Source organism: Vulpes lagopus, chromosome 24, assembly GCF_018345385.1.
Source record: "Vulpes lagopus strain Blue_001 chromosome 24, ASM1834538v1, whole genome shotgun sequence".
Taxonomy (NCBI): Eukaryota; Metazoa; Chordata; class Mammalia; order Carnivora; family Canidae; genus Vulpes; species Vulpes lagopus.
Genome location: NC_054847.1, coordinates 33,655,426 through 33,681,305, shown reverse-complemented (window position 1 = coordinate 33,681,305; position 25,880 = coordinate 33,655,426). Strand labels below are relative to the sequence as shown.

Below are 25,880 nucleotides of genomic sequence, written 5' to 3'. Positions count from 1 at the left end.
TTAACTTTGTGTGTGTGTGTGTGTGTGTGTGTATAACTAAACTGAAATGATGTTCCATCCTAATGGACAATAAACTGAAGTCTGGAAAATATAGCTTTTCAAAGATCCTTTTCTCTGAAGCGCAGAAGAGAATTTTGCCTAAAAGCAGATTTTATTTTCATCAAAGAGCAATATTCTTTGTACCTTACACATATTTGGGATACATTGGTACAAGAGTTTCAAATATTGCTGTTTTTAGTGTGTTTTCTTGTTACACTAATATTTCTAATGTCCTTAAAGATGACTTTTCAGTATAATTGGTTTTTGTTATTGTTGGCTTTTCCCTCCCCAGATATTTTTAGATGAACTGCATGAACATGGACAACTGCATTCTATGTCATCTTGGATGGAATTGTACCCAACAATTAGTTCCGACATTAGATTTACTAATATGCTTGGTCAGCCGGGTGAGATTCTTTTCTTCCCAATTTATAGTTATGATAGTAGTTGGAATGGGCCAGAGAGACAGGTGGCTGTGCTGGGGAATGGAGGGGTGCTTTATTTTGTTTTATAAACAAAAAAGTAATTGCAGCTCTTTGGTTAGAGCTAGCTTTTGACTTCTTTAGTTTTTTCATTAGGATCTACTGCACTTGACCTTTTCAAGTTTTATGTTGAGGATCTTAAAGCACGTTATCATGATGAGAAGAAAATAATAAAAGACATTCTAAAGGTAAACACTACACTTACTATTGACTGTTAATCTCCAGTATATTTTAAGTCGATATTGTCTTCCTTCTTTTTTATGTATTATTGTTGTTAACAAGGTTTCTCTTTCTTAGGATAAAGGATTTGTAGTTGAAGTAAATACTACTTTCGAAGACTTTGTGGCCATAATCAGTTCAACTAAAAGATCCACCACATTAGATGCTGGAAACATTAAGTTGGCTTTCAACAGTGTAAGTTATCAGCTCTTCTATGGAAAACAACTACTTTAGTACGGTTTTTAATATATTCAGCTAAAAGTACTTAAGCTGTAGCCTCCCTAATTAAAGGAATACAGCTAGAATTTTACTGAAAAGTAAAATAAAATAATGTATTTAGATGATTGGCTAATGATGAAGTTTCCTTTGCTCAAATTAAATTGTGTTATAAGTTGGCTCATAACTTATAAATGATGAGAGAATGCTTAAATTAAGAACGAATTACTTCAATTGTACTATTATAACTGGTTAAATATGATTTTCTAAAAGTTACTAGAAAAGGCAGAAGCCCGTGAACGCGAACGAGAAAAAGAGGAGGCTCGGAAGATGAAACGAAAAGAATCTGCATTTAAGAGTATGTTGAAACAAGCTACTCCTCCAATAGAATTGGATGCTGTCTGGGAAGATGTATGTATAATTGTAAATTGTTTCTAATGATCTTTTTCCTTTACAATTGAAGATAAAAATATCTTTAATTCCCCTCCCATTTTATAGCCTCAAAAAGAAGCTGAAGTAGAGTATACATTGAATATTTTGAGAATATTTAAAAGTTTAAAGTCAGCTCTGACCCTGCATTTAGGAATATTTATTAAAAAATGATTTGGACTTCAGAGGAAAAGAAATCCTTTGAGAGGATGGGGCTGTGACCGTTACCACTGGCTATTGTGATTATTAGTCATATTGGTATACTTTTCTTGTTATTCATGTGTTCATATCTGAATGTTTCAGATCCGGGAGAGATTTGTAAAAGAGCCAGCATTTGAGGACATAACTCTAGAGTCTGAAAGAAAACGAATATTTAAAGATTTTATGCATGTGCTTGAGGTAATTTTAGTATTCTCATAATTAATTCGACTATTACAAAATACATAAGAATAGAAGCCCAAATTGAATTAAAATTGATCAAAGTTTGTTTCTTAAATTATACTACTTTTTTTTTTTTATATATACAGCTTCTATACAAATGTCATTTACCTGAGATGGTTAAGGAAATGATTTTTCTATAGAAACTGCCTTTGAGCAAAAGAAACTTAAGTAAGATGTGTTTGTGGAGAGAGTTCATACTTGTTTTTACAGTGTTTTAGAAATTCAACAATTTAGCAGCCTCCTATAATGACTTTGGTAAATCTAAAGAAAACTTAAATAGCTTTTTAAGCACGCATTTCAAATATTACACTATGTTAGATGTGTTCAATGCTCAGTGAGATCTGGAAAATAATGAAATAAGTAGTAAGTCTGTGTTAAAATAAGTAATGATAAAATTGCAAGTTACTCCATTAGCTGAATAAGGGTATTTTGATGAAGATTTTAGGTGTAGGTACTTGTATATAGTAAATATGCTAAATTGACCAGTAATTACTCAATAATAGAATTTGGTGCCTATGTGGGTCCAGACACTGTTCTAACAGTTTTACAAACACACACTACATATATGAACTTAATCCTCACAACAACTCTGTGAAGTTATAGATGAGCAGACCGAGGTAAAGAAAAGTAATTTGAAGGGAAAAGATTCCAGCCCAGGCTGTTTAACTCCAGGGTTAATGCTTTTAACAAATAACACTACCCTGCCAGTTCTGGACATAGTGATACTTTGCAACACATTGAAAGCTGGCATATATTTAACATTAGAGTGTTGGCATGGTATGGTCATTGGTCACTCACTGCAGGTCACTTAATTGTCCACTGTTTCCTTGGATTTCTTGTTCTTGATGAATTTCATTGTTAACATGCATCCACATGCATCTTTATTTTCTCCTAGCTGCCTCAAGATCCAGCCCTCTTGGCCTCTAGGTCTCTTCAAAGCTGGGAGCTTGTTAGACATTCAGAATCTCAGGCCCCATTGGCAGAAATCCTGTATCAGAATCATCATTTCAATAAGAATCTAAAGCACTCGAATAGAATATACATTTGTGAGAAGCTCTGCTCTAATTAGTGTCTTAACATTGTCTCCCAGTTCATAATCAACATTAAAATTCTCTGGTGATCTGTATTGGGAAAGTGCTGAGGTCGTAAATGGTCATAAGGAAGAGGCTCTTCCTCTGAAAGAGGAATAAGTTTTGCGATCCTAGTAATCTGAGCTTTTGAGTTAGAAGAGGAGGAAAAATTCAGCATTCAGTGACAGAGTAAAAGGAGCTTTCCTTCTTAGATATTTAATTTCCATTTACTTGTAAACTGAAGCAGAATTATTTTAAAGGCCATAGATGTTTGGGGGCAAGGAGCTTTTACTGCAGCATTAATAAATGAATTAAAATCCACAGAGACTTTTCCTTTTTTGATTTGATGTGGTGTTAGAGTTAGATTGTCTTTGGAGTTCTTAATGTTTGACTAAGAAGGGAATGCTCCTTGGTAGAAAAAGGATTAGATTTTGCTTTATTCTGAGAGCGTCGTCATTTATCTTGGTCAAGGATAACTCTGAGGTAGTAGTTCATTTTCGTGGTGCTAATAATAATAAGCCTAGCCAGATTCATCATAAAAATCATGTCTGAATGTAATTTCATTTCATTGGTTTTTAAAGCAATGTGCCTTTCTACAGGTGATACTTTTCTGAAGTATATCAGTTGTCCCTACTAAAGCATACCATTCTCATTTCTATAAGAAGTGCTTTCTTTAATATTTGTTCTGTTTAGATGTTGAAATGAGTCAGAATGGGATGGTTAGGAAGGAACAGAACATTTTAACTGACAACTGCAGCTTCATGAAAGTACATCCTAAATGTGCAAAATGAATGAAATTTTCACTCTAATAACTTATTTTTATAGCATTAAAGATTCTTCACAATCTGCTGTTTGAAGTCAATGTTAACTTTTGAAAATCTTTTCCTTTTGCACCTGTAGCATGAATGTCAACATCATCATTCAAAGAACAAGAAACATTCTAAAAAATCTAAAAAACATCACAGGAAACGTTCCCGCTCTAGATCGGTAAGGAAGTTTATCATGGCACTATAAGTGTATTGAAGTATTTGTTAATAACATCATTATGGATGAAATTATGTGTATTTTATAGGGATCAGATTCAGATGATGACGACAGCCATTCAAAGAAAAAAAGACAGCGATCAGAGTCTCGGTCTGCCTCAGAACATTCTTCTAGTGCTGAATCTGGTAAGCATTTCTTTTAACTTGCCATTGGTTAAGTGCCCAATGCTTGGTTTCAGCTCAGGTCTTGATTTCTCCTGGATTGAACCCTTGTCTGCCGAAGACTCTTATCTCCCTCCCTACTCCCTGCCCCCTAGCATTAGCGCTTAGAAATTAAAGGAAAAAGAGGTATTGGCACTTGGATGTCCTCAAAGTCAGACATTTTTTTCTTTTCATGCTGCTTAGAGAGAAGTTACAAGAAGTCAAAAAAGCATAAGAAGAAAAGCAAGAAGAGGAGACATAAATCTGTAAGCACGCTTTTAATTTTTATACTGCCCCTAGCTTTAGCCCTTAACTTATTCAGCGGCGATAGAACCCTTTTCTGTCTACTCCTGTGCAGTCTAGCACAGTTCCAGTGGACACCTGAACTCAGGAATTACATCATTTGTCTTCACCATAATCTTCCATTAAAACCTTCCAGTGAGCTTTTAAAATAAACACACATCAGTGTTAAGATTCCCACTCTGGCTTTTTAAAGCAATCTTAGAGAAAGACCCAAGTGTTTGTGTGTGTCTTGTGTTGTGGTGAGAATCATAAGTCTAAATGTTCACCTCCTTCTCTACTCTTAGTTCTTAATTTTACATATGTATCAAGATATCCTAAGGAGGTTTTTTTGAAACATAAGTGAGTAGGTGTTTATTACCTATTGAGATTTTTTTTCCTTCGTGCCACTCACTCGAATTTGTACATATCTAATAAAGGACCAGTTATTTAGGCAGTGACATTGCCATTTCTTTTTAATTTTTTTTGACATTGCCCTTTAAATCCTGCTTTTTTGGGGCACCTGGGTGGCTCAGTCGGTTAAGCATCCCATCAAGCTCTTGATTTCTACTCAGGTCATGATCTCCAGGGTTTAAGTTCAGGTTCTGTACTCATCATGGAGTCTGCTGAAGATTCTCTTTCTCCCTTTCCCTTTGTCCGTCCCCTTCCTCTTTCTAAATAAATAAAATCCTTTAAAATAAATAATCCTGCTTTTCAGTTATAGTTTTGAGAGAGGAATTTTATTATATAACGGTCAACCTATTAGGTGATTAACCTAATCACAGCATTCTGTACACATAGCTGAACAAAAAAAACAATATTTTATTGGGTTGGTGGAAACTGTAATGTTTGTCTACTTTTACATTATAGGCATACTCCCATTTTGTATGCTTCCCTACTTTAGTGAAACTCTTTTGCAATGTTACTGTATTAAAATGTCACCCTTCCGGGATCCCTGGGTGGCGCAGCGGTTTGGCGCCTGCCTTTGGCCCAGGGCGCGATCCTGGAGACCCGGGATCGAATCCCACATCAGGCTCCCGGCGCATGGAGCCTGCTTCTCCCTCTACCTGTGTCTCTGCCTCTCTCTTTCTCTCTGTATGACTATCATAAATAAATAAAATTAAAAAAAAAAAAAAATTAAAAAAAAAAATAAAAAAAAAATAAATAAATAAAATAAAATGTCACCCTTCCCAAAGGATAGACAGACTCCCTCCAATGAATCTTGGATATGTTCCAGAATCGTTGAGGTTACTAGTTCAGATTTCACTGCACTAGGAACACATGCCCTATGATAATATATGATATATAAATGTTCTTAAATATTATCTATATGGAGATACTAAAAAGCAATGGTTTTCTTCATCAAAATGCTAATGTTATTTTTTATTTACTTAGGACTCTCCAGAGTCAGATGCTGAGCGAGAGAAGGATAAAAAAGAAAAAGACCGAGAAAGTGAAAAAGATAGAACTAGACAAAGATCAGAATCAAAACACAAATCACCTAAGAAAAAGACTGGAAAGGATTCTGTAAGTATTCAGAATTATTTCATACCTGGGTTTCCAGAATAGAAAAAATAGATACTGTGGTTAGTATGACATTGATTGACTTTTTCTAGGTTAGCTACCATTTGAAGAAAATGAAGAAAATGTAAAGAATATAAGAGACTCAGATCAGGGTTTCTCAGATCACGGGTTCTCCAGATATACACTAAGTTCAGTTTCGAAATGTTAACTTTGTAGGAGTAATCATTGTGAGAGAAGAGGTGAGGGCAGAAGGATAGGAGGGGACTAAAAGCCAAAGTTAACATTTTAATATCAAATTAGTCTTTAATTTCCCACGTGTGTGTGTGTGTGTGTGTGTGTGTGTGTAAACAACAGCACAGTAACACCGATCGTCTTTTTTTTTTAATTTTTTTTTTATTTTTATTTTTTATTTTTTATTATTATTTTTTTTAACACCAATCGTCTTAGCCTTGCCATTCTTCCACAAATACTGTGGACTTAACAGGAGTAATGCTACTAAATCAACCTATGACCGTCCCTTTAGTGTTTTAATTAATTCAGTTGATATGAAGGTTCTTTTTAAAAGCTGCCCTGGTGAGTTTCATGCACATCCTTGGTGAAGAATGAAGATTTTCTGAATACTTAGTAACAGCGTTTAACAGTTTGTTCTTTGTAATCAGTTAAATGAAATCTCTGAAGGAAGGAGAATAGATGAACTATCTACTTTTTAAAGATTGTTTTTCACAAATACAATATTTTTTAAGTGTTCTTCAGACTATTGCCCTGCTCATAAATTTTAAATGTTTATTCTCATAAATCTTAAATGTTTATCTAAGGATAATATGTTTAAAGGATAATACTTGGGGCACCTGGGTGGCTCAGTGGTTGAACACCTGCCTTTCGCTCAGATCCCGATCCTGGGATCCAAGGATCCAGGGTTCGAGTCCCACATCGGGCTCCCCAGAGGGAGCCTGCTTCTCCCTCTGCCTGTGTCTTCTCTTTCCGCTGTGTCTCTCATGAATAAATAAAATCTTTTTTTTTTTGTAAAGATTTTATATATGTAGGTATTTATTCATGAGAGATACAGAGAGGCTAAATAAAATCTTAAAATAAAAACATAATACTTGTTTGTAATATAAAATACTTAGGTGACCTGGAATCTACAAAATTAGCAAGGAATATAGTGCTTTAGGTTATGAACACTGGCTTCATTAAATGGAAACAAAATGTTTCACATTCAGAGGTGTTAGAGGAAGGGAAAGAAACCATTGTGTACCTTTCTGCCTGATTTACATATTAATGCAACCTGAAAGCACTAAAGTTCACTATGTCCCCTAATAAAGCCAGAGAATGGTTAGCAACTCATTAATAGGCTTTTGGGAGAGAGGTCAGTCCTAAACCCTCTGATGAGCAGCTTGTTTCTGTGGAAGAGAATCCATATACATTTTGATTGCCTTTTCTTTCTTTTTTTTCAAAAGTTCAATACTACCTTTTGAGTACTGACATAAGATGTAATCCTAATCCTATTCAATGTCTTTTCAGGGGAATTGGGATACTTCTGGCAGTGAACTGAGTGAAGGGGAATTGGAAAAGCGCAGAAGGACCCTTTTGGAGCAACTGGATGATGATCAATAAATTATACCAAATATATGTTTACAGTATGATTTAAAGTCTAATTCAGACCAGGGACTCTATTTTAAAGTTCAATTGAAATAAAACACTGGGTTTTAATTATATCACAGGAAAAAAAAAAAGTGCATTTAAGTATTGTTATTGTGGACTTTATAAAAGCAAAGGAAACTGAAAATAACTTTTGATTCTGTATCAAGAATCATATTTTCATATGGTCATAACTGTCTTTCTGTGACCCTTTCATAGGGCACTGCAGGATGGATTAAAGGTGGCAATTTACTGATAACTGCAGATGTCTCTACTTTGTTCTGAAGTCTAAGTTATGAGGCGATTTGATTTACTTTATAGAAGTTGGATTTTGAAGATATAATGAAAAATTTTTTGATACTTAGTAGTACAAAAAAAGCACCAGCAACTGATAAAACTGCTTTTTTGTGCACTACCCAACTGGTTCCGATATGATCTTTTATGGTGAACTCAGAAATAGGTGTTCTTAATGGAAACCTGTCAGACCCTTAACTAACTATAGCGGTGCTAAGGAGCACTACTATAATAAAGCCACCATTATTTTTTATGAAACATCTGAATACATTTTAAAAAAAAAGGCTGTTGTGAGGGCATTATTTTGAGGTGATGTTTAAAAAGTTAACATCAAATCAAATTGTAAATTAGTTTAAATATATTGCCTTAAGGACCTACTAAAGAATGTGCCACCAGACTTTTAAGTGATAGTTGCAATATCCTTGTCTGAAACAAAAATCAATGTTGACTTAAACATTTTCTTTAACAGTTGTCTTTTTTTTTTTAATCCGAGCTTTTGCTTTTTTTCCATTGAGGAAGTCTTTTACCTTCCCTACTCACTGAGAAGTATTGACTTCGTGGTACACATTCTAAAGCATTTCTGATTTGAATATTTTTGTACATTTTTATCAATTATTAAACCTTCTCTTCTAGCGTGTACTAGTATTTATTTCTACTTAAACTACTCAGCTCTAAAAAATTGTATGATCATTTAAAGATACTAAATCCTTGGAATTTTACTTCATCTAACCCACATAGCTAGGTTACTTTTCCTTTTTAATATTTAAGAATATTACAAGTCAGTACATTTCAGGCCCCCGTAATTTGTTTTTGATCTACAAATTTCCTATAGAAAACTTTAGAGAGGCAATGGTTTGAAGCTAGAATACTCTTTACATGCTAACTTTTTGAAGGTTGGTAATGTAATTTATACTATTTTCCTTCAGTGCAGGAGATTTTTTTAATAAGTAAATTTTAGCATATAGTCTTTGGCATTAGGTATTTTTTTATTTTGGACACTTCGAGCAATCCTATTTCAAGTTGGGATTTAGAAGAACAAAAAGTTCATTTTATTTGAGAAGTTCAGATGACTAGGACTACTCTTTCCCATCTCTGCCCACTGTTTCAATTAAATCTAGCATCCACTGTTGAAAAACAGAAAAGGGGGTGGTGGGCAGGGAGTTATTTCTAAACTTTCTCTGCCAAATCATTTTTCTGCTGTGAAAAACTGACATGACTGTGGAAAATGAGAATCACTATCCTTAGAAGATGTGAAATAATCAAGTTGCTTGCTTGAGGTTTAGTCTTTTATTGTATATTAGAACCAAAATAACAACTTTGGCAACAGGGAGTTTGTCTAGATTTACTTTTCAGAGGTCTCATAATGATAGTTAATATTGCTAATCATGTCAAACACTTGACATGGAAGTCAGTGGCAAAATCTTCAAAATGCACATATGATATTGGCAGAAATACTAGTGGTGTTTCATAAGAGAATTTAGAATCTGTAAAATTTTGTTTTAATTCCATGAATGATTTTTTTAAGTGCAACTTTAAAGTTTTAATTTTTCTATTTAAATAAAAAGTTATTGATATGTTTTAGTATGTCCTCAAAATAGATTTCTGTATTTCTTAGAGACACTGTCTTACCACCTCAAATCCCTACAATACAAATTTGTTTCTCTATAGTTCATCCATGAAAATATTTGACCTAAAAACAAAACTGATAAATGGCAACTTAAAATACATTGTTATTATAAAAGATGTAATTGAAGTGACTATAATCCTGTCTACCTTCAGTGATCCCATCAAATGGGATTTAGTTACCAAAAGGTACTGTACTGTGAAGGCACAGGTGATGGGAAGATTTTGTTATAGCAAGAGCTCTATGTGAATATTTTTAACCTCTTAGGTCAGGTTTCTAAATCTTCAGTCTGGTAAAAGCTGAAATGTCTTAGAATACTGATTCTGTTAGAGTTAAACAGAGTTGTTCAAAAAGGAGTCTGAACAAATGTGTTCAAACAGGAAAGTATGTTTTTTTTCAGATAAGGGGAATTTACGTTTCAGTTAAGCATCAGACTCTGGTAAATGTTGAGGGTTTTCTTCCCTCTGTATCATTAATATTAAGTTATTGGATCACATTTACTAATACATTTAATATCATAAAAGTCAAAATCAGAATCTCTAATATTTGATGTTTTCATTTTCTCCCAGTCCAGTAATTCCTGTATGGGAAAACTGAATTTGTGTGAAAAGTTAGTCAAGTATGAATTCTTGCACTTTCCCAAATTTACTTAAATTACTTAATGCTTTTAAATAAAAGCAACGGTCTTTTTTTTTTCTTTTTTCTTAACACATCAAGGGTATGTCATTATTACCCAAAGCAGCTTTGGCATATATTCCTGTTTTTCAACAATAAAAACTTCATTTTTATGCCTCCCAGTAAATATGAAAATGATCAAAATGTCACAGCTTGACTTTTGCTCATTGGGCCTCCTTTTATACAGCTATAAGATAAAAATGGCCTAGAAAAAGGCCTTTAATTCATAGGGTGGAGTGAAGAAACTATAAAAACTGAGACATCTCTGTACGTTCTTTTAGAAAGTTCATAATTTTCTTTACCAAAGGGCTTGTATTGTGTTAAGAAACATTTGCCTAGATGTGAGCCTGGCAGCCACTTTTCTCCTCTTTGCATCCAGGAAGGGGTAGACCTAGAAAGTTTTTTTTGTTTGTTTTTTTTTTAAAGCTTAGATGCTATTTGAGAGAGAACGGTTTCTAATCAAATAGTACCCAGGGAAGAGTTATGAATGCTATAAATTTATAGAATATTTAAGAATATTACTTAATTTAAATGTAAATTACAAAACTAAGGAACTAAATAAACATTTCCAAAAGCAAAATGAGGCAAAGCACATTAATTCCTTGTATCTTAAAAATCAGACTTTTCTTTTCCCTTGGGTATGTCTCTCTCTCAGTATCAGATACAATTTTAATTCTTTTGCATTCTCTAAGTAAAGCCACTCATTTTACATAAAGGAAAAGCAAAGTGTCATGAGTAATTTTTCATGGAATTGTGTTCTATATAGGACTTAGAATTTTATGGTTTTTGGTAATGGTATATACAAGTCTAATAATTCTTTATTAAATCTTACCTTGCTCTTAAGTTTTTCAGTTGTTTTAACTTAAATGGTGGTCAGGTTCCTTGGAAACAGGGATTTGTTTCATTTACTGCTATATTCTGTGGACTAGAACGGTGCCTGGCACATTGTAGGCATTTATTGAGTGAATGTGTAAAATTGCTGGTTGACAAGATAACACTCATCCACAGTACACAGCATGATCGCAGTAGTGTACTAACCCACAACTAAAGCCGTTCTGGTGGCTGTGTCTTAACAGCTTTTGCTACAAAAATTTCCAAAAGCTTGTTAGAACGTGTAACCATGTGGTTTCTGAGTAGGAAAAGAAATACCTTATGATTTGAAATGTAGTTTTTCATATTCATGAATTAAGATATAGTAGTTTAAAAGTAGTAACTTCTCTTTGAAGAGCTAGCTTTTAGCTAGATCAGAGATAGTCTTTAAAGGCCATGCTTGGAAAGAACAGCAAAATTGCCAAATTCTAATTTGAGAACTAATGATTTCAGGCTATTTCCAACAAAGGATGAGGTATGGGAATTGGGAAGATTCTGTTCCCAAGTATCTCACCATGCCCCTCAGTCCTCCATTTAGCCTGTCTCCCTGCCTCAGTTCCTTAATTGTAGATTTCCTTGCTTTTAAAACTTGCTATATAAAAACAGCTTTTGTGACTCAATAGGATCTATGCTTCAAAAGCCATCTCACTATTGTTCATGATTGGTAATTGCCCCAGGAGTAACGGCCTAGGTTGACATGTGCATTTCAGGGGAACTAGTCAACAACACCCTCCCAGCCCAGTTTTCATTCATAGACTAAAACAGTGGTTGCCTAATGAGATCATGATCCAACTAAGCCATTTCTTGAGGCCCTTGTATGCTGTTCCTCAGGGTCTCTAAAATGTGCTATTTATAAATAGTCCTTTATTTTGGTCCTGCCTGAAACATGTGGTGGGTTTGTTCTCTTGCCTGCCTCTCTACAACTAAACTGAAGATTTGTTCTGAAAGGTGAGTAATAAGGGGGTAGAAACAGGTTTCTATTTTCTGTGTTTGTAATTACCAGATTTTCTCTTCTGTTTATATACTGTTCTGATGTAAAGAACCTAATAGTTATATAAAATTAGACCTTTTGTAAATAAATAATTTATTAGAAAAAAATGGCATCTTTTACTAAGTAAGTTGGATTTGTGTCAGCTTTTGGTATTAAACACCCCTCCTTACATGCAGCAGTTCTGTGCTGCGAGATGCTAGATGCCCATGTTCTGTTTCCTCAGTGTAATACTTGATTTTCTCTATAAAAAAGTTAGATCAAAAGGTTTATCAACACTTCATTTCTTTCATATTTTTTCTTGGAATTAGATTGGGTATTAGTTTTAAGGGGAATGAAAAACAGATTAATCCTTTTGTATATACTGGGCCGATCCTCTGCAGACATTTCTGATAAAGATTTTAAAAATGTCTTAGGGCTAAGAGCTGTTTTACCAAATACTAAAATTAATAGGTATGTGCTCTGTGAAGCTATTGTAAGAATGCATCTTCCAGTTAAAGAGGTAATTTTACAAAATCGAGTACATTGAACCACAGTAGGTGATGGGTATCAAGTCCCAGTCTATGCTAATGATTTTGTCAGCAGGGTGCCTTGGGCATTCAATGCAGCGAATTTTAGTGGGTGAAGATTTAGATTTTTAGAGGATTGGGAGTTGGGAACAAGGAGACTTAGTTCTAAATCACTGGTAAATTCTCTTTTTAAGAGTGGGTATTAATGGAATATACTGCCCCATACCTAACCATATCCACCTCATTTGAACTTAACTGCTGTGGTTTCAGTTTGAAAACATTTTGATTTTGTGGAATATTATAAGATGTTTACCATGAGGCACAAACAAGAGAATTTTACTAACTGGAATTTTTCCCCATCCTTACAAAATAAAGCTTCAACGACATTGTATAACTGGTGCAGTAAGAAGAGCGCTGAATTGGTAACAAAGGCTTATTAATATAATTTGTGCCTCTTTAAGTTTTTTTTTAAGATTTTATTTATTTATTCATAGAGGCAGAGACACAGGCAGAGGGAGAAGCAGGCATTGTACAGAGAGCTTGATGTGGGACTCGATCCAGGGTCTCCAGGATCACACCCTGGGCTGCAGGCAGCGCCAAACCGCTGCGCCACCGGGGCTGCCCAGGAAAGTGGTTTTGAAGCCACTTTGTGCAACATTCAATATATTCTTAAGGAAGCAAGTTAGAAAATTGTCCAGTCTGATGATTTGGAATTCTTACTAAAAAAAGTCAGTATGTTTGAGCAATGGAGGCCACACTGCTTGCATGAACCTTGCCAAGCAACAGGGTTGTTGGGTGCAGGGTTACCTCCAAGCGATGCCCATGTTACCTATCTGTATACATCCTCATTAAAACAAATCTGGGGTTGGGTGGGGGAGGATAATGTCTTCACCAAACATCAGTGTTCCTCTGGGAGCAATAAATTTGTAAGTAGAAGTTTGGACATGGATCCCTCATTACCAAAATCTGTTAGGTTCTTACATTGCATACGTGTGATCAAGAGTTTGTATCTTGAGTTCAAGCAGCAAGATAAAACTTCGTAGAAGATAAAAGTACCGAAGACTGGTAAGCCCCCAGTCACCCCTCCCACCCCCCCACTAAAGTATGCCACTGAAAGACTACAACATATTACAGGATAGTAGTGTAAATAGTTTATTTGCTCATATGTCATGAAAAGACCAGAAAAGTAACATGAACTGCTTTTTTTTTTTATAAAACATTTCTAATATTGCTAAGAAGCAGGCCCATTAATAAACAGCAAAGAACATGCCAACATTATTGTCTATTTGTAGATTAATAAATAGGCAATTATTTCAATATGATTAGCACTGAGCTTTGGAAAACAGCTGCTTGTCATAAAGGGCCAACTGCTTGTGTTGCATCATGGTCAAATTGCTTTTTTCATCAAAATCAGTGTTGAGACAGACAAAATCTTGGCATGTTCTTTTTAAAGTACACATTTATGGAAATGTGCTAGCAGGTGGCAGTTTTTAAAAGTAATTTTTTGTAAATAGGTATGCTAAAGTGAAATGTAACTGATCCCTAAACTGTCCTTGTAGTTAAATATATATATTAAAAAAGAAACTATAAGTTAAAATAACATTCAGATTGTATAGCACAGGCTGATGCATTTTTAAACAATATTTACAATATTACCCAAAGGCTTAAGTGGGAATTAAAGTGTAAAAACCATAAAAAACTGCACCAATTTTATAGCAAAATATCTGTACATTTAAAAAGATCATATAACTACACATTATCCAAGGAAAATGGCACCTTCACCAAGGAGTTCACATAAGCACAACGTAAAACAAGAAATTCAGTGGTTAAATACTATACAATAAACTTTACAATTAATATATTGATGTAATGTACCAAGAAGGTAAGCCGGAAGCAGAATGTATGTTATGAAAAGTACAAATTAGCTTTCGTCCAGTTTTTGACTTTGGAATGGATCAAGTGCCCTGCCAGAGAGGAAGGAAAAATAACAGTGGCCCAGTTGGCTGTTTAGTCCCATTACATATCATGTAAGCTTAGTCCCAACGTGAGTATTTCAAGCAATTTAATTGCAATAAAGCAATCTGGGAAACACAAGAATTTAACTGATACACGAGGCCAAATGAATCTTCTCCAATTTACAAAAGGAGGAAGAAGAAAGGGAGGGGAAACCTGCGATTGTCAGGAGAGTAAGGCAAGGTTAACTCTCAGGACTAGCTAGCAGAAGTGGCCTTGGACGCTTGGCAGAGCTAGTGAACTTCTCCCTGGCTAGCAAGGCACCAATTTCTGTTCTCAGGATTGGCCCATAATGGTCCTCAGAAATCCTAATACTGATTACGGAGATGTTAATTTTAGTGCTAATTAATAAATATACTTGCATTATTATTTTGGAAGCTGCCTCTAGCTGAAGAACACAGTACTGCAAGTAAATCTTACACAAATGTGTATCCATCGTAGCCTTGCCTTCATGCCGATGAACTTCTCTTGGGGGGGTGTCCTACCCTAGCACAGCCGTGTAGAACCTCAAACGAGACAGCCGAGTGACTCCTGTGCCACTGCAGTGCATCCTTGTGTACTCTGCTGGGGCCTGGTTATGGACAGAAGTTTACTCATGTGACTTGTTCCTTCTTCTATGTTGCAAAATACAAAGCTGATGGGTATACGTCTGAAACAAAATTCCTTAAAAGACATCTCAGCAAAGGAAACCCACAGCAGATGCATCCGTTATTTACAATTTATCAGGAGACCAGGGTGTGCCATCATGGAACAATCACAATGGCAGATCATGTAATTTACATTTTGGTTAAAAAACTGGATAATATACTGGTGTAAAAAGATACCTAATCAAATCAAACCCTATTGCTTTGATTAATCTGAGCAGGTACTTCCACTTTTAGGCACTTGTTAAAGGTTGAAAGGAGAGCCCGTCATTTTTAAATTCCTATGCGTCTGCTAAATCTGAGCCCTTAGAATATTTTATCAACGTTCAAAGTTGCAGTTAAATGGTAGCACACAGAATTCACGTGGAAAGTTTCGTTCACACGCACACTCTACTCCTACAGGCAGGTCTCAGGTTCACATGGTTATCTCGGCACCATTAACAGAACGCAAGTTCTGATCATCAAAGCGCCGCCTGACACTTCTCCTCACCGCATCGGCTCGTCTGTAGGGTTGGTTTCTAAGATCTGGAAAGAGGAAAGTACCAATGAGAGAACTGCAACCTTCCGTGCCCCGGTCTAAGCAAGACAAGGTCAGCTGGCAGCCAATCAAAGCAGCTTGTGTGGAAGAGTCAGCTAACAGGCCGTTCGAATTCACTGGAGTATTTGAGCCAAAAACTTTGCCCTCAATATTTAAACAAAGCAGGATGTAATACTGGTGGGATTCTGGGACTTTTAGAAAAATGTATAGGGAAGGCAACTGTTTTGTCACTGGCCAGAGTCTAGCTGGGTCTTATTTTGAAAAGTTTCAATTATAAAAAACTGCGACTTGTCTAGTTTTGTTTTTGCACCCCTAGAGACCTAAACATCAATAACTGCACTAAACTTTAAACTACAAAATTAATAAACCAACTGCTCTATCCTGTCTTACCTGGAACTTTAATCAAGCTTACTTTGCAGGCAGAGGTGTTCAATTAGTATTAGCTGAGGTCTGTTCTGTAGTTTGCGAAACCCAGTGCTCAGTCAACCTCTGAATGAAAGTAATCACCAAATCAAGAGAATACTCCATTCTGTACATGGTCTCTCAGCACACAGTATCTCCAGTTTTTCACTGGAGGGGAGAAGTTGTATGGGCTTTCCAGCAATTCTCCAATTTGTGTTGCAAATGCACAGAATGTTTAAAATGCCTAATATAAAAAAAAATGCTCTGTTGAATGAATGTACCACTGCATTATCGGTTCAAGCAGACACTGTCCTAGCAGAATAAAGTGGGATGGACAAAGGTATTTTATTTTACCTAAGCAATCTTAATGCTTTCTTAATGAACACTTAAGGTAGGCAGGCTCACCAGCAGGTAAGCTGCTTTTGATGGGGATCATCAGAAGGGGAAACAAACAACAGAATTAAACCAGATTGAATCTATTATTTTTACCTATTCAGGAGCTTAAAAACTGGAGCCAAGGGGCCATATCTGGCCTACAGAATGCTTAGCCCCCAACTTACACTTTTAAATACAGTTTCCTGGTCTTGAAATAGATACTATAAAAAACAGGGTTTCTGATTTCCCTTGGAAAACTGAAGGGTCTGCCAATACTGGGCCCAATTTTTCCTGTGGCAAAAACAAATGAGCTGAGTGAGTGCAGAGACCCGTCCCCACCAACCTGTCCCCACCTGGACAAACTCCTGACTTGCAGGAGTTAGTCTCCCTGCCCTACTCCTCCTAAGTTCAAGGGAAGAATGATTTACATGTCCCAATGCTCTCAAGCTTCTGCTTCCCGGCACAGAGCGGTAAGGGGAGATCAGAATTCCACTCTGGCTGAGGATCCGCAGTGACTTGAGTTCTGACTCTTCTGAACAATTGGCTCTAAAGATCCAAATCTGTCTTCAAAGGCCACAGATAAGGTTCCCCGGCCAGGACTTGCTCTCAGCTTCTTCAGATCAAAACGGCTTAACTGATTAACCCGAAGGCCACGGGAAAGGTAGGGGAAGGACAGCCCGGCACCCGAAGCAAGTACGATCATCCGCGAATCCCCTCGCCCATGCCATCACACTGGGTAACGTGGAAGCTGGCCAGGGTCCAACGGAGAGTCTCTGACCCACATCGTGGAACGTGAGGCTACAGAGACCTCTCCCTTGTCGGACTCTCCCCAGATCACCCTCGGCCACACACTGAAACCACTGATCTGCATACAGAGAGAGGAGGAAGCTAAGTAAAAAGTGATGCTTGCCAGCTCTGTGTATCCTCCACCACCGGTGTGCTAGAAGAAATCCTTACCCTCGAGTGAACATTTGGAAATTTAGTGATATTATTCTTCTTTAAGGCTAAACAGAAAAAAAACAAAAACACAAAATGATGGTTAAGTAAAAATGGGATGAAAATGGAAAGCAATTCAACTTAGTGCTCAACATACCCGGCATGTTAGCCAACCGAGGAAGAGAGTGGGAGGCCATTAATGTACGAGGAGTTAGATAAACAAGGGAAACCTCGAACGTCTTCCCACCCATCTCTCTGACCACCCAAATCCAAGCTGCTTTGAAGTTTGGCTCCAGAACAACAGACAGTCCAGCAGCAAGGCTGACAGGCACATGAGCCGAGGAGGCGACAGTGTCTAGCCTTGTTAGTAAGCGCTGGTGGGAGAGCACGCTGCAGGGCAAGCGACAGCACCCCATGTTCTCTGATGCCCTCAGAGACAGAACATACATGACAAGGGCCATTCACGGGAGTTAATGCCACAAACACACGTGACCTCTGTTCCATGCCAGTCTCAGCAGGGGCGCTGAACGATGGCTATTTCCAACGAGCGTATGTGATTCCCTTGTCCCTTTTTAATCAACCGGGCACTACAGAGAAGTCTGTTTCTTTTCTAGCTGTCAGGAACCAAGGAAAGGTAGTTACTTCTTGAAAATTTTGGGACTTTTTAAAGTCTAAGAACAGTGGCATTTCCCCTTAGACGTAAGAGGTATTTGCTATTAGTATTTCTGGTTGCCACCATCCTGGCCGAAGCAGTAGGTCCAGATATGATCTCATCGCAAGAGAAATACCCTGGATTTGACCTGGAACAGAGTCACAGCGAAGAAGTGAGAATGAGAGAAGCCTCTGGCGAGCTCCAAAAGCCTTGGTTTTCACTTTCTGCCTCACAGCCTTGCTCCAGCGTGGAACTGCTGACCGCTGAACTCAGAAGGAAAAGAGGCTGAGTATAAAGCTACGGATTCCCTATATGAACGTAGACGCCTATGTCCAAAGGGCTCCCTGCTTGTCCTGTGAGCTCCGTCATACTGTGGATGATGCCTATAGACGGTAGCAGACAGTTAAGAGAGGCCCAGCCATGTAGTTCACAGCTCCTTCTGCAAAGCATTTTTCAACTTTTGGGCCCTCTGCATCGCTGAGCGCTTGTATACGGCTCATTGTAACTCAGAGCACGTTCATCGAGTGCAGAGAGGCTGCTGCTTTAGTATCGGTAAACCTATTAAAACACAGCAAGTGCTCAATACATGTTGGGTATAGTAGTTATTGTCACTAACGACTATCATTTTGTGTCCAAAGGCATTAGCCCAAAAGTCTTCTAACAACCTAGCTGATCCTAATACGGTCTCAGACTAATGCTCTCTACTATTTTCCTGAAAATTTCTACAATCAAGTCCACTAACTCACACGCAGACCACAACAGCCATGTGGACTGACAACTGAAAGTGGCCGTGAGAAGGCAGTAATGACTGACATGCAAAACCATGCAGTGTGAGAGTGACATAAAGTATGACGGGGTGGAGATGGCAATTCCATGCTCGCATCTGGGATGGCCCTAACACACATACAGGGGACATAAGAGGTCAAAAAAAATCTGTAGCAACCTTTTAAGAGCATCAGGTGAGAAAGAGTAATAGTTTAGTAATGGTATTCCTCAGTGAGAACAGGTTCGCAGAAAAATCGAGAGCCACGCTTGGCGGTGCGAGCAGTAAAGGGCACAGTCTTCAGCACTGCATCGAAAATGACAGCCAAATAAGACAAACAGAAGAGAGTAAAAAGCCAAGATCTATCACGTTAGTACACGGTTAGTGCTTTGTTAATCATACCTGGGGAAGGGGAGAGGCAGTATATACCCAAGTGAGTTCATAAAGTCTAAAAGAGTCACTCAGTCTGGGGCTTGGTGGGTGGAAAATGGAAAACGTTTTACAGAGAGTAAAAACAATAGTATCTGTAAGCAGATATTCATTCATCTCCAACAGTAGCTTAACGATTGGGTCGGGCAAATAGGAAGTGTACAGCTCCCTCGTTTTACAACGGAGAACAGGCCGATGGGAAAGGAAACCTTACTCTGTGAGCCTAGAGGCTTCTCTCCCTACAGGTTAATATTATTGGAGCACAGGGACCCCGGGGTGGGGGGGGTTCAGGAGTTGAGCGTCCGCCTTCAGCCCAGGGCGTGACCCCGGGGGTCCTGGAACAAGTCCCGCGTCGGGCTCCCCACATGGAGCCTGCTTCTCCTTCTGCCTGGGTGTCTGTATCTCTCTGTGTCTCTCATGAGTAAATAAATAAAATCTTTAAAAAAACAAGTTATTGGAGCACTGAGGCTAATAGGTGCTTAGCCCAAAAAGACTGGTTCCCAGTCTCGCTCGGAGCAGAGCTTCTCCCTCGGTGCAGGGGAAACAAGGAGAGGTGCTAAGCAGTGGGGCTTTCCCTGGGGCCAAGTGCAAGGCCCTGCAGAGCGAACAGGCACGCACGCACGCACCAGCTGTGTGTGCGCCGTACGCACATGCACACTCCCTGCAGTGCACTGACCTAGCCACCGCCAACGGAGACCTCTACTCTGGGCCCGAAACGCTCTAGTGACTTCCTGCTAGTAACTCATTTATCTATTTTATTTCTTTCCCTGGGTCTGAGTGGGTGAAACAAAAAATTAAAGAAAATAAAAAATGGTGGTTTTGGTCATCTGGGATCCTATTAACCAAAAACGAGAAGTCAAAATTCTTAGTTATATTCTTTTAAAAAATGAGGACAGCTGAGGGAGCGTCTAACGCACGTCCGATGTCAACAAGTCGTTAGTTTTGGAGATGTGTGCTGATGATACTCTGCCTGTTTCTTTGCTTTATTAAACAGTCCTTATCTTTTGAAGACACCTACGGAGATACAACCAGATGAAACTGCAGGTCTTAGATCTGCTTCAAAATAATCCTCCGAGGTTGGGGGACGGGGAACAGAGAGAGAGGCAGACAGGTAACAAGACAGCACGAGCTGAAAACTTTCAACAGCTGATGGGTGTATGAACTGCTCTGCTGCTACCTGCACTTCTGCGTTGCATAGTTTTAAAATTCTCTACCATAAAGGAGCGTTAAGGGTCTTGGAAGCTAATGAGCACGATTCACATGCAACAGACCTGAAAGTCACTCACAGCCACTGCCACTGTCTTAGGCTACGACTTAATTAGATGAGAGCCAAGCAGGGTCAGGCGCTGGTCGCTCACAGCGGACGGCCCCCGGCCTACTAGCTCCTCACTTCCCCCTCACTAGCTCCTCACTTCCTACTCTCTTCGGTTACTTTGAATGAATAATAAGGCTTTTAAAGAACATGCAGGAAAAGCCTGCACCGACCGTGGTGAGCGCACGGCCCCGTGGGGGTCTTGGCCACAGGATCCACTACTGGGGCAGGCGGGTGGGTAGGAGTGGCCACAAGGTAGGAAATGGAGCAGGGAAGTGCATCCAAGACCGTGGAGAAGCACGGGGAAGAGGAGCCTGGTGCAACCTGCAGGGCTCCGGGGATGAGGGGAGAGAGGTCTTCAGGGAGCGCTGCGCTTTCCAACGGGAGTCCCCAGGCCCCCGAAAGACCTCCAGCACCAGCAGAGCCCCTGGCCGCACGGTCCCGGATCCGAGCAAAGTCACTGGAAGGACTGCGAGCCCTGGACCGTGCAGCAGCAAGGGTGCAAGCAGTCGGCCGCAGGGGGCTCAGCGGGGTCTGTAGGGGCCACGGGAGGAAAGAGCTTTTACCTGTGATGATATCTTCGATGGCACCGTCTTTCCCTTCGTACACGTGTCTGTTATCTTTCACTTGTCGCCGCCTTAATTCTGCGATTAATTCTTGCTGCTGCCTCTTCGACTTGTGGGAGGGAGACTGGGGAGAGAGGACCGGCAGAGATTAGGGGCCAGCAGGCACCGGAGGCCTGAGGCACCCCCAGTGGGTCCCAGTGCTCTACCGCGAGCAGGCAGCCTTGGCCCAAAACAGGCGCCACCACCCAACTCTGCCCAGAGAACAGCCCAGAAAGCTGCTCGGGAGGAGGAGGAGCAGGAGGAGGAGGAGGAGGAGGGTGGCTCCACACCGCAGAGCAGCTGGAAACAGCCGACAGCCTCGTGGCGTCGGCCACAGGACAGGGATGAAGGTGCCGGCCTGCCTCACGGTCACCTGTGCCCGCTGCCCCCCCAGCCACCTTCACCCACTGCCCTCCCCGCCCCCCGCGGTCACCTTCACCCACTGCCCCCGCTGGCCCCCGACACTGAGTGGCCAGTGCAGCCTCACCACAGCTGCCAACCCCGAGTTCCCTAGGCCTCTGCATCCGGGGACACCCCCAGACAGGGTGAGCCCCACCCCACCCCCACCCCCGGTTTGCCATGCCAAGTAGGACTACGAGCCTGCGGCCTTGGGCCCCGACAGCGGCCAGACGCGGAGCACTGGCCTCCCCTGGGCGCCCGGGGACACACGGCCCCGGGAGCCACGGCTCTGACCTTTGGGTCCTGCTGCTCCAGCAGAGCTTCCTGCTCCAGAAGCTTCTCCATGAGCGCTTGTTCCTGCTTCTTCCGCAGCTCGTTCTCCTCCTCTGCTTGCTGGGAAAGAACCAGAAGACTGTGTCAGCGGGAGTGACAGCGACCAGGTGGTTTCTTTTCTTTTTTTCTTCTTCCTTCTTCCCACAGGGGAAGGCACGGGCGCAGCCCGCACTACCACAGACTACGCGGCCGAGCTCCCTGCACGTGTGGTCGCAGGGTCAGCACCCACGGCTGCGACGGAGGAGCCTCGCCCCGCGAACACCACATCGTGACCATGGGGTCGCCCCGGAGGTGGTGGCCGGGGTTTTTTTTTTTTTTAATTTTTTTTTAAATTTTTTATTTATTTATGATAGTCACAGAGAGAGAGAGAGAGGCAGAGACACAGGCGGAGGGAGAAGCAGGCTCCATGCACCGGGAGCCTGACGTGGGATTTGATCCCAGGTCTCCAGGATCGCGCCCTGGGCCAAAGGCAGGCGCCAAACCGCTGCGCCACCCAGGGATCCCCAATGTGGCCGGGGTTTCTTAGAGTCATTCTTAGCGAGCGGCGGTGACCGGGTCCGAGTGCACGGAGGGTGGGGGGGAGGGGGACGGGGCAGACAGGGCCTGCACGATGCCTGCATGGACGTGGCCCCAGACTCACTGTTGCTCCGCACCCAACGCCTGAGGACCCAGCCACCGCCCCGGGCCTTTCCAGAAGTCCTGTTCTGCCCCCGCCCCATCACTCTGCTGCCCGGCCTCAGTCCACCGCAGGTGTGGGGGAGCGACCCCCTGGCAGCCCTGCTCTAGGATTCTCACGCGAGCCGGTCCTGCTTCTAGAAGCTGCCCACGCGCCTGTACCTGTCTCTACAAGCAGGAGCTCAGATTCCTCTCCTTTCGCCCACTGTTGGGGGAAACCTCCATTCACTTGCCTCTCATTTGGTTCGGGGTCTCACCCAGGTGAGCCTCTCCGGGCTCCCCCCTCAGCTCGCTCCTCCCACGGGCAACAGACTGACGAGTGTGACGAGTCTGGGACAAGAAGCCACAGCAGGTCGTCCCAGCTCAGCCCTCCGGGGCACCCCCTGTCTTGAAGGCAGCCTCCCTGAAGACACTTCTAAGGGTCTGGCCGTGAAGCGGTCCGTTCGTCAAGCAAGGGAGGCCTGAGGTAGAAGCTCGCCGATGACACACCAGCACCCCTCCGTGCACCACCGTCGGGAATGGAGTCCACATTTTGAACCCTTTCACTGTCACCTTAAGTCTGGTTCAAACTTGGGGAGAGGAGAGAGGAGATCCTAAAACCCTGATGTCTGCCCGAGGGTCAGGCTGGGAGTCACACACGGAGCATCAAGGCCCAGTAGGACGCTGGACACCCCCACCACCTGGCCAGCACCCCACAGAGCCGCCGCGGGGCCACATCCGGCCCGGGAGTGTGGAAGGGGCACACGGCACCCCACATGGACCACAGAGGAACCTTCCCTTTCTCCTCGGCTTTACACATTCCCCTGGCTCAGAGACCCACTTGCCAGCTCGTATTATACGACCTTAAAAATAGCATATATTTTCCCTATAGGCCTTAGACTCCTGATCTTTTATGTGAAGGACGTGGTCCCAGCACATGACAAGAACCCGAGTCCTCCCTGCAGCTCACTACGTGGCATCAGCAGCAGGGAACCCGGAGAAGCAGTGAGCCGCAGCTTGTGGCCGAGGCCTTCTCAGGGCCCCTGGCATATGGCCTCTGCCCTGGGTTCGGGTCCATCCCCCCGTCTGCACACGGCCTGTAGTATCACCCCTCCACGGCCATGCCGGCAGTTACGCAGTGTAACCTGCATTTCAGGAAAAGGCCAAAGGATGGTTCTAGAGAAGAGACCCACTCCACCCAAAAGGGTGTTTCTCAAGAATGTAGACCACCCCGGCGCCTGGGTGGCTCAGCCAGTGAGGTGTCCGCCTTGAGCGCCTGCTTCTGACTCCCTGCCCCTCCCATCAGGCCTGCTCAGATGCCTCCGGTGCACGGCCCCGGACTGTGGCAAATGTCCCATTTAAAGGAAGGGCCGTGGCGGGAGCAGAGGAGGACGCAGCGGCAGCCACCCTGCCCGGTGCCGACTCTCAGGCTGCACTGGGAAGCGCGGTTCTGCGGGATGCCAGGCCCAGGAAGGACACGCAGAGGCTGCCCCGCCTCGGCCCGCTCCCTCCAAGCAGTTCCCAAGTCCTCCCCCTGCCCACGGGAGAGAACAGTGATGATCCTGGAGGCTCTTCGCTTGCCCCAAAGGGCAGCCCAGAGCTTTTGCCTTCGGACTGAGCCCCAGGCCTGGCTGGTGGGGACAAGGAGCATCACAGGCCAAGGACCCTGCGACTGTCACTGCCCCTCCCCGCCAGACCTGCCTGGGGACCTGGGGACACCTCAGCACAACAGCGGACACTCAGGCCAGGCTCTGGGAGGACACCTGCTTGAGGAGTCGGGCAAGGAAGCCTTTAAAGGACCCTATTTACCTTATAGGCTTTCACAAACCGGACGAAGACGGGAAAGAAGACAGAGGGTGGTGTCGTCTTGGGGTTTTCTCCAAAATACTTCACCACGTCATCAAAAGCATCCTGTAAAGAAGCAAACTCCTCTTTGAAAGTTTCATAAGGTCCAGCATTTGAACTTTACACCTGGGGGAGGAGCAGTGGCAAGCAGCAGGGGGGACCCAGCGGGGTGGGGGGATCAAGCAGGGGGGCCCAGCTCTCCTCCGGCCCCCTCACTCCCCCACGACCCTCTGGGCCCTCGGATTCCTTCTGAATGCCTAGGCAAAGGCGAGCAGAAGGCGGCAATGACGTCGCACAGGATTCCTCTCTGGGACCACATGCACTTCCACACACAGTCACACACAGTCACACACCGTCTCACACGTGCACACACACGTGAGGAATTACCCCTTTGCAAGACCTTCCTAACCGTGCAAGAACCCCTTAAAACCACCTCGGCTCACTGCTTCAATGTCCTTACAGCATCCCCGCTTTAGGGACACTCATGTCTCCGTCTCAACTCTTTCCTGGCACAAGACAGCCTCAACCGGGAGCCGCTCCAGCACTCAGCAAGCTCCGAGCTCCCGCAGCCCGCATCCCTCTAGGACGGCATGCAGTCCATTCGGGCTGTTCTCTGAGTGTGTCCACCTAACTCCCGGGTAGTGTAGGATCTCAAGGTCAAGGCCTACAGAAACCCAATACACTGGGAAGGACAGTGCTTTGCTAAGCACGAGAAGGACACATGTTGGCTGAAATGGACACGGGACCCGCACAGAGGGGGCTGAGGAGCGGAAGGGGGAGGAGAGGGAGGGAGGGCCTCCGGAGAAGAGGCTGAAGACTAAATCAGAAGAGGACCCTGAACAGAACACGGGCACTTCTGGGCACAGTATTCAGAAAGATTTCGCCCACAGGAGTCATGAGTGACGTAGGAAGTCTACCCGCAGCAGATAGGACGATCTTCCCGCAGAGCCAGGGCGGGCACCAGTCACCTCCTGGTGAGCGGCTGGGGCACAGACGCTTACCTGTGCAATCTTGGCGTCATCCTGCAGCTTCTTCAGCTTCCCCTCATTGTTCAGGATGAACTCCTTCAGCAGCGTGTTGTGGTCATGCATGGTATACTCCCTCTTGGTTAAGTCCATGCCCCTCTGGAGCTCCCTGACGTCCAGCAGAACATTCTCAAGGGAGACTGAAGAAGAGACAGCCACGTCCCCAGGGAGGTCAAAACCACAGTGAGTCCGGCCCGGAAGCCCGGTTCTCGGTGGATTCCCAGGGTCCCTTCCAAGGGCCTGAGATCTAGCTTCCAGCCATCAGAGCGAAGAGCTGATGGTGTGAATAACTTGCTAGCGCTCGTCTCCTGCACGGCACTAGCTTCTACAGAAGCATGAACTCCTCTGCACCGTTGGCCACGTTCGCCAACAGCAGCCTCTTTCCGTGGCCTGCTCTAGGTCGCACAGCCGGGAGGTGGCTGAAATGGAGTTCAGAGAACAACCAGGGCCTCCCCAGTCCCGGGATTATACCCA

General features: G+C 42.4%; 2 protein-coding genes across 13 annotated transcripts in view; one reads left to right on the top strand and one right to left on the bottom strand.

Moving 5' to 3' along the window:
* Positions 1 to 8,447, top strand: part of PRPF40A (pre-mRNA processing factor 40 homolog A) — a 57,977-nt gene extending 49,530 nt beyond the window's left edge. For 3 of the 5 annotated variants that reach the window (XM_041739394.1, XM_041739397.1, XM_041739393.1), the window contains 10 exons: positions 332 to 446; positions 606 to 709; positions 819 to 935; positions 1,230 to 1,367; positions 1,689 to 1,784; positions 3,797 to 3,883; positions 3,969 to 4,065; positions 4,285 to 4,346; positions 5,755 to 5,886; positions 7,405 to 8,447. In XM_041739394.1, the coding sequence (XP_041595328.1) occupies positions 332 to 446; positions 606 to 709; positions 819 to 935; positions 1,230 to 1,367; positions 1,689 to 1,784; positions 3,797 to 3,883; positions 3,969 to 4,065; positions 4,285 to 4,346; positions 5,755 to 5,886; positions 7,405 to 7,497 (1,041 nt within the window). In that variant the 3' untranslated portion in view covers positions 7,498 to 8,447. The remainder of the gene's footprint in view (positions 1 to 331; positions 447 to 605; positions 710 to 818; positions 936 to 1,229; positions 1,368 to 1,688; positions 1,785 to 3,796; positions 3,884 to 3,968; positions 4,066 to 4,284; positions 4,347 to 5,754; positions 5,887 to 7,404) is intronic. The other 2 variants (XM_041739398.1, XM_041739395.1) reach the window with 1 other exon arrangement.
* Positions 8,448 to 13,620: 5,173 nt separating this feature from the next.
* Positions 13,621 to 25,880, bottom strand: part of FMNL2 (formin like 2) — a 263,443-nt gene continuing 251,183 nt past the window's right edge. For 2 of the 8 annotated variants that reach the window (XM_041739554.1, XM_041739559.1), the window contains 6 exons: positions 25,383 to 25,546; positions 24,346 to 24,447; positions 21,844 to 21,942; positions 21,112 to 21,235; positions 18,985 to 19,110; positions 13,621 to 15,663 (listed from right to left, as the gene is read on the bottom strand). In XM_041739554.1, the coding sequence (XP_041595488.1) occupies positions 19,019 to 19,110; positions 21,112 to 21,235; positions 21,844 to 21,942; positions 24,346 to 24,447; positions 25,383 to 25,546 (581 nt within the window). In that variant the 3' untranslated portion in view covers positions 13,621 to 15,663; positions 18,985 to 19,018. Of the gene's footprint in view, positions 15,664 to 17,363; positions 17,458 to 18,984; positions 19,111 to 21,111; positions 21,236 to 21,843; positions 21,943 to 24,345; positions 24,448 to 25,382; positions 25,547 to 25,880 lie in introns of all 8 variants that reach the window. The other 6 variants (XM_041739553.1, XM_041739558.1, XM_041739557.1 and 3 more) reach the window with 3 other exon arrangements.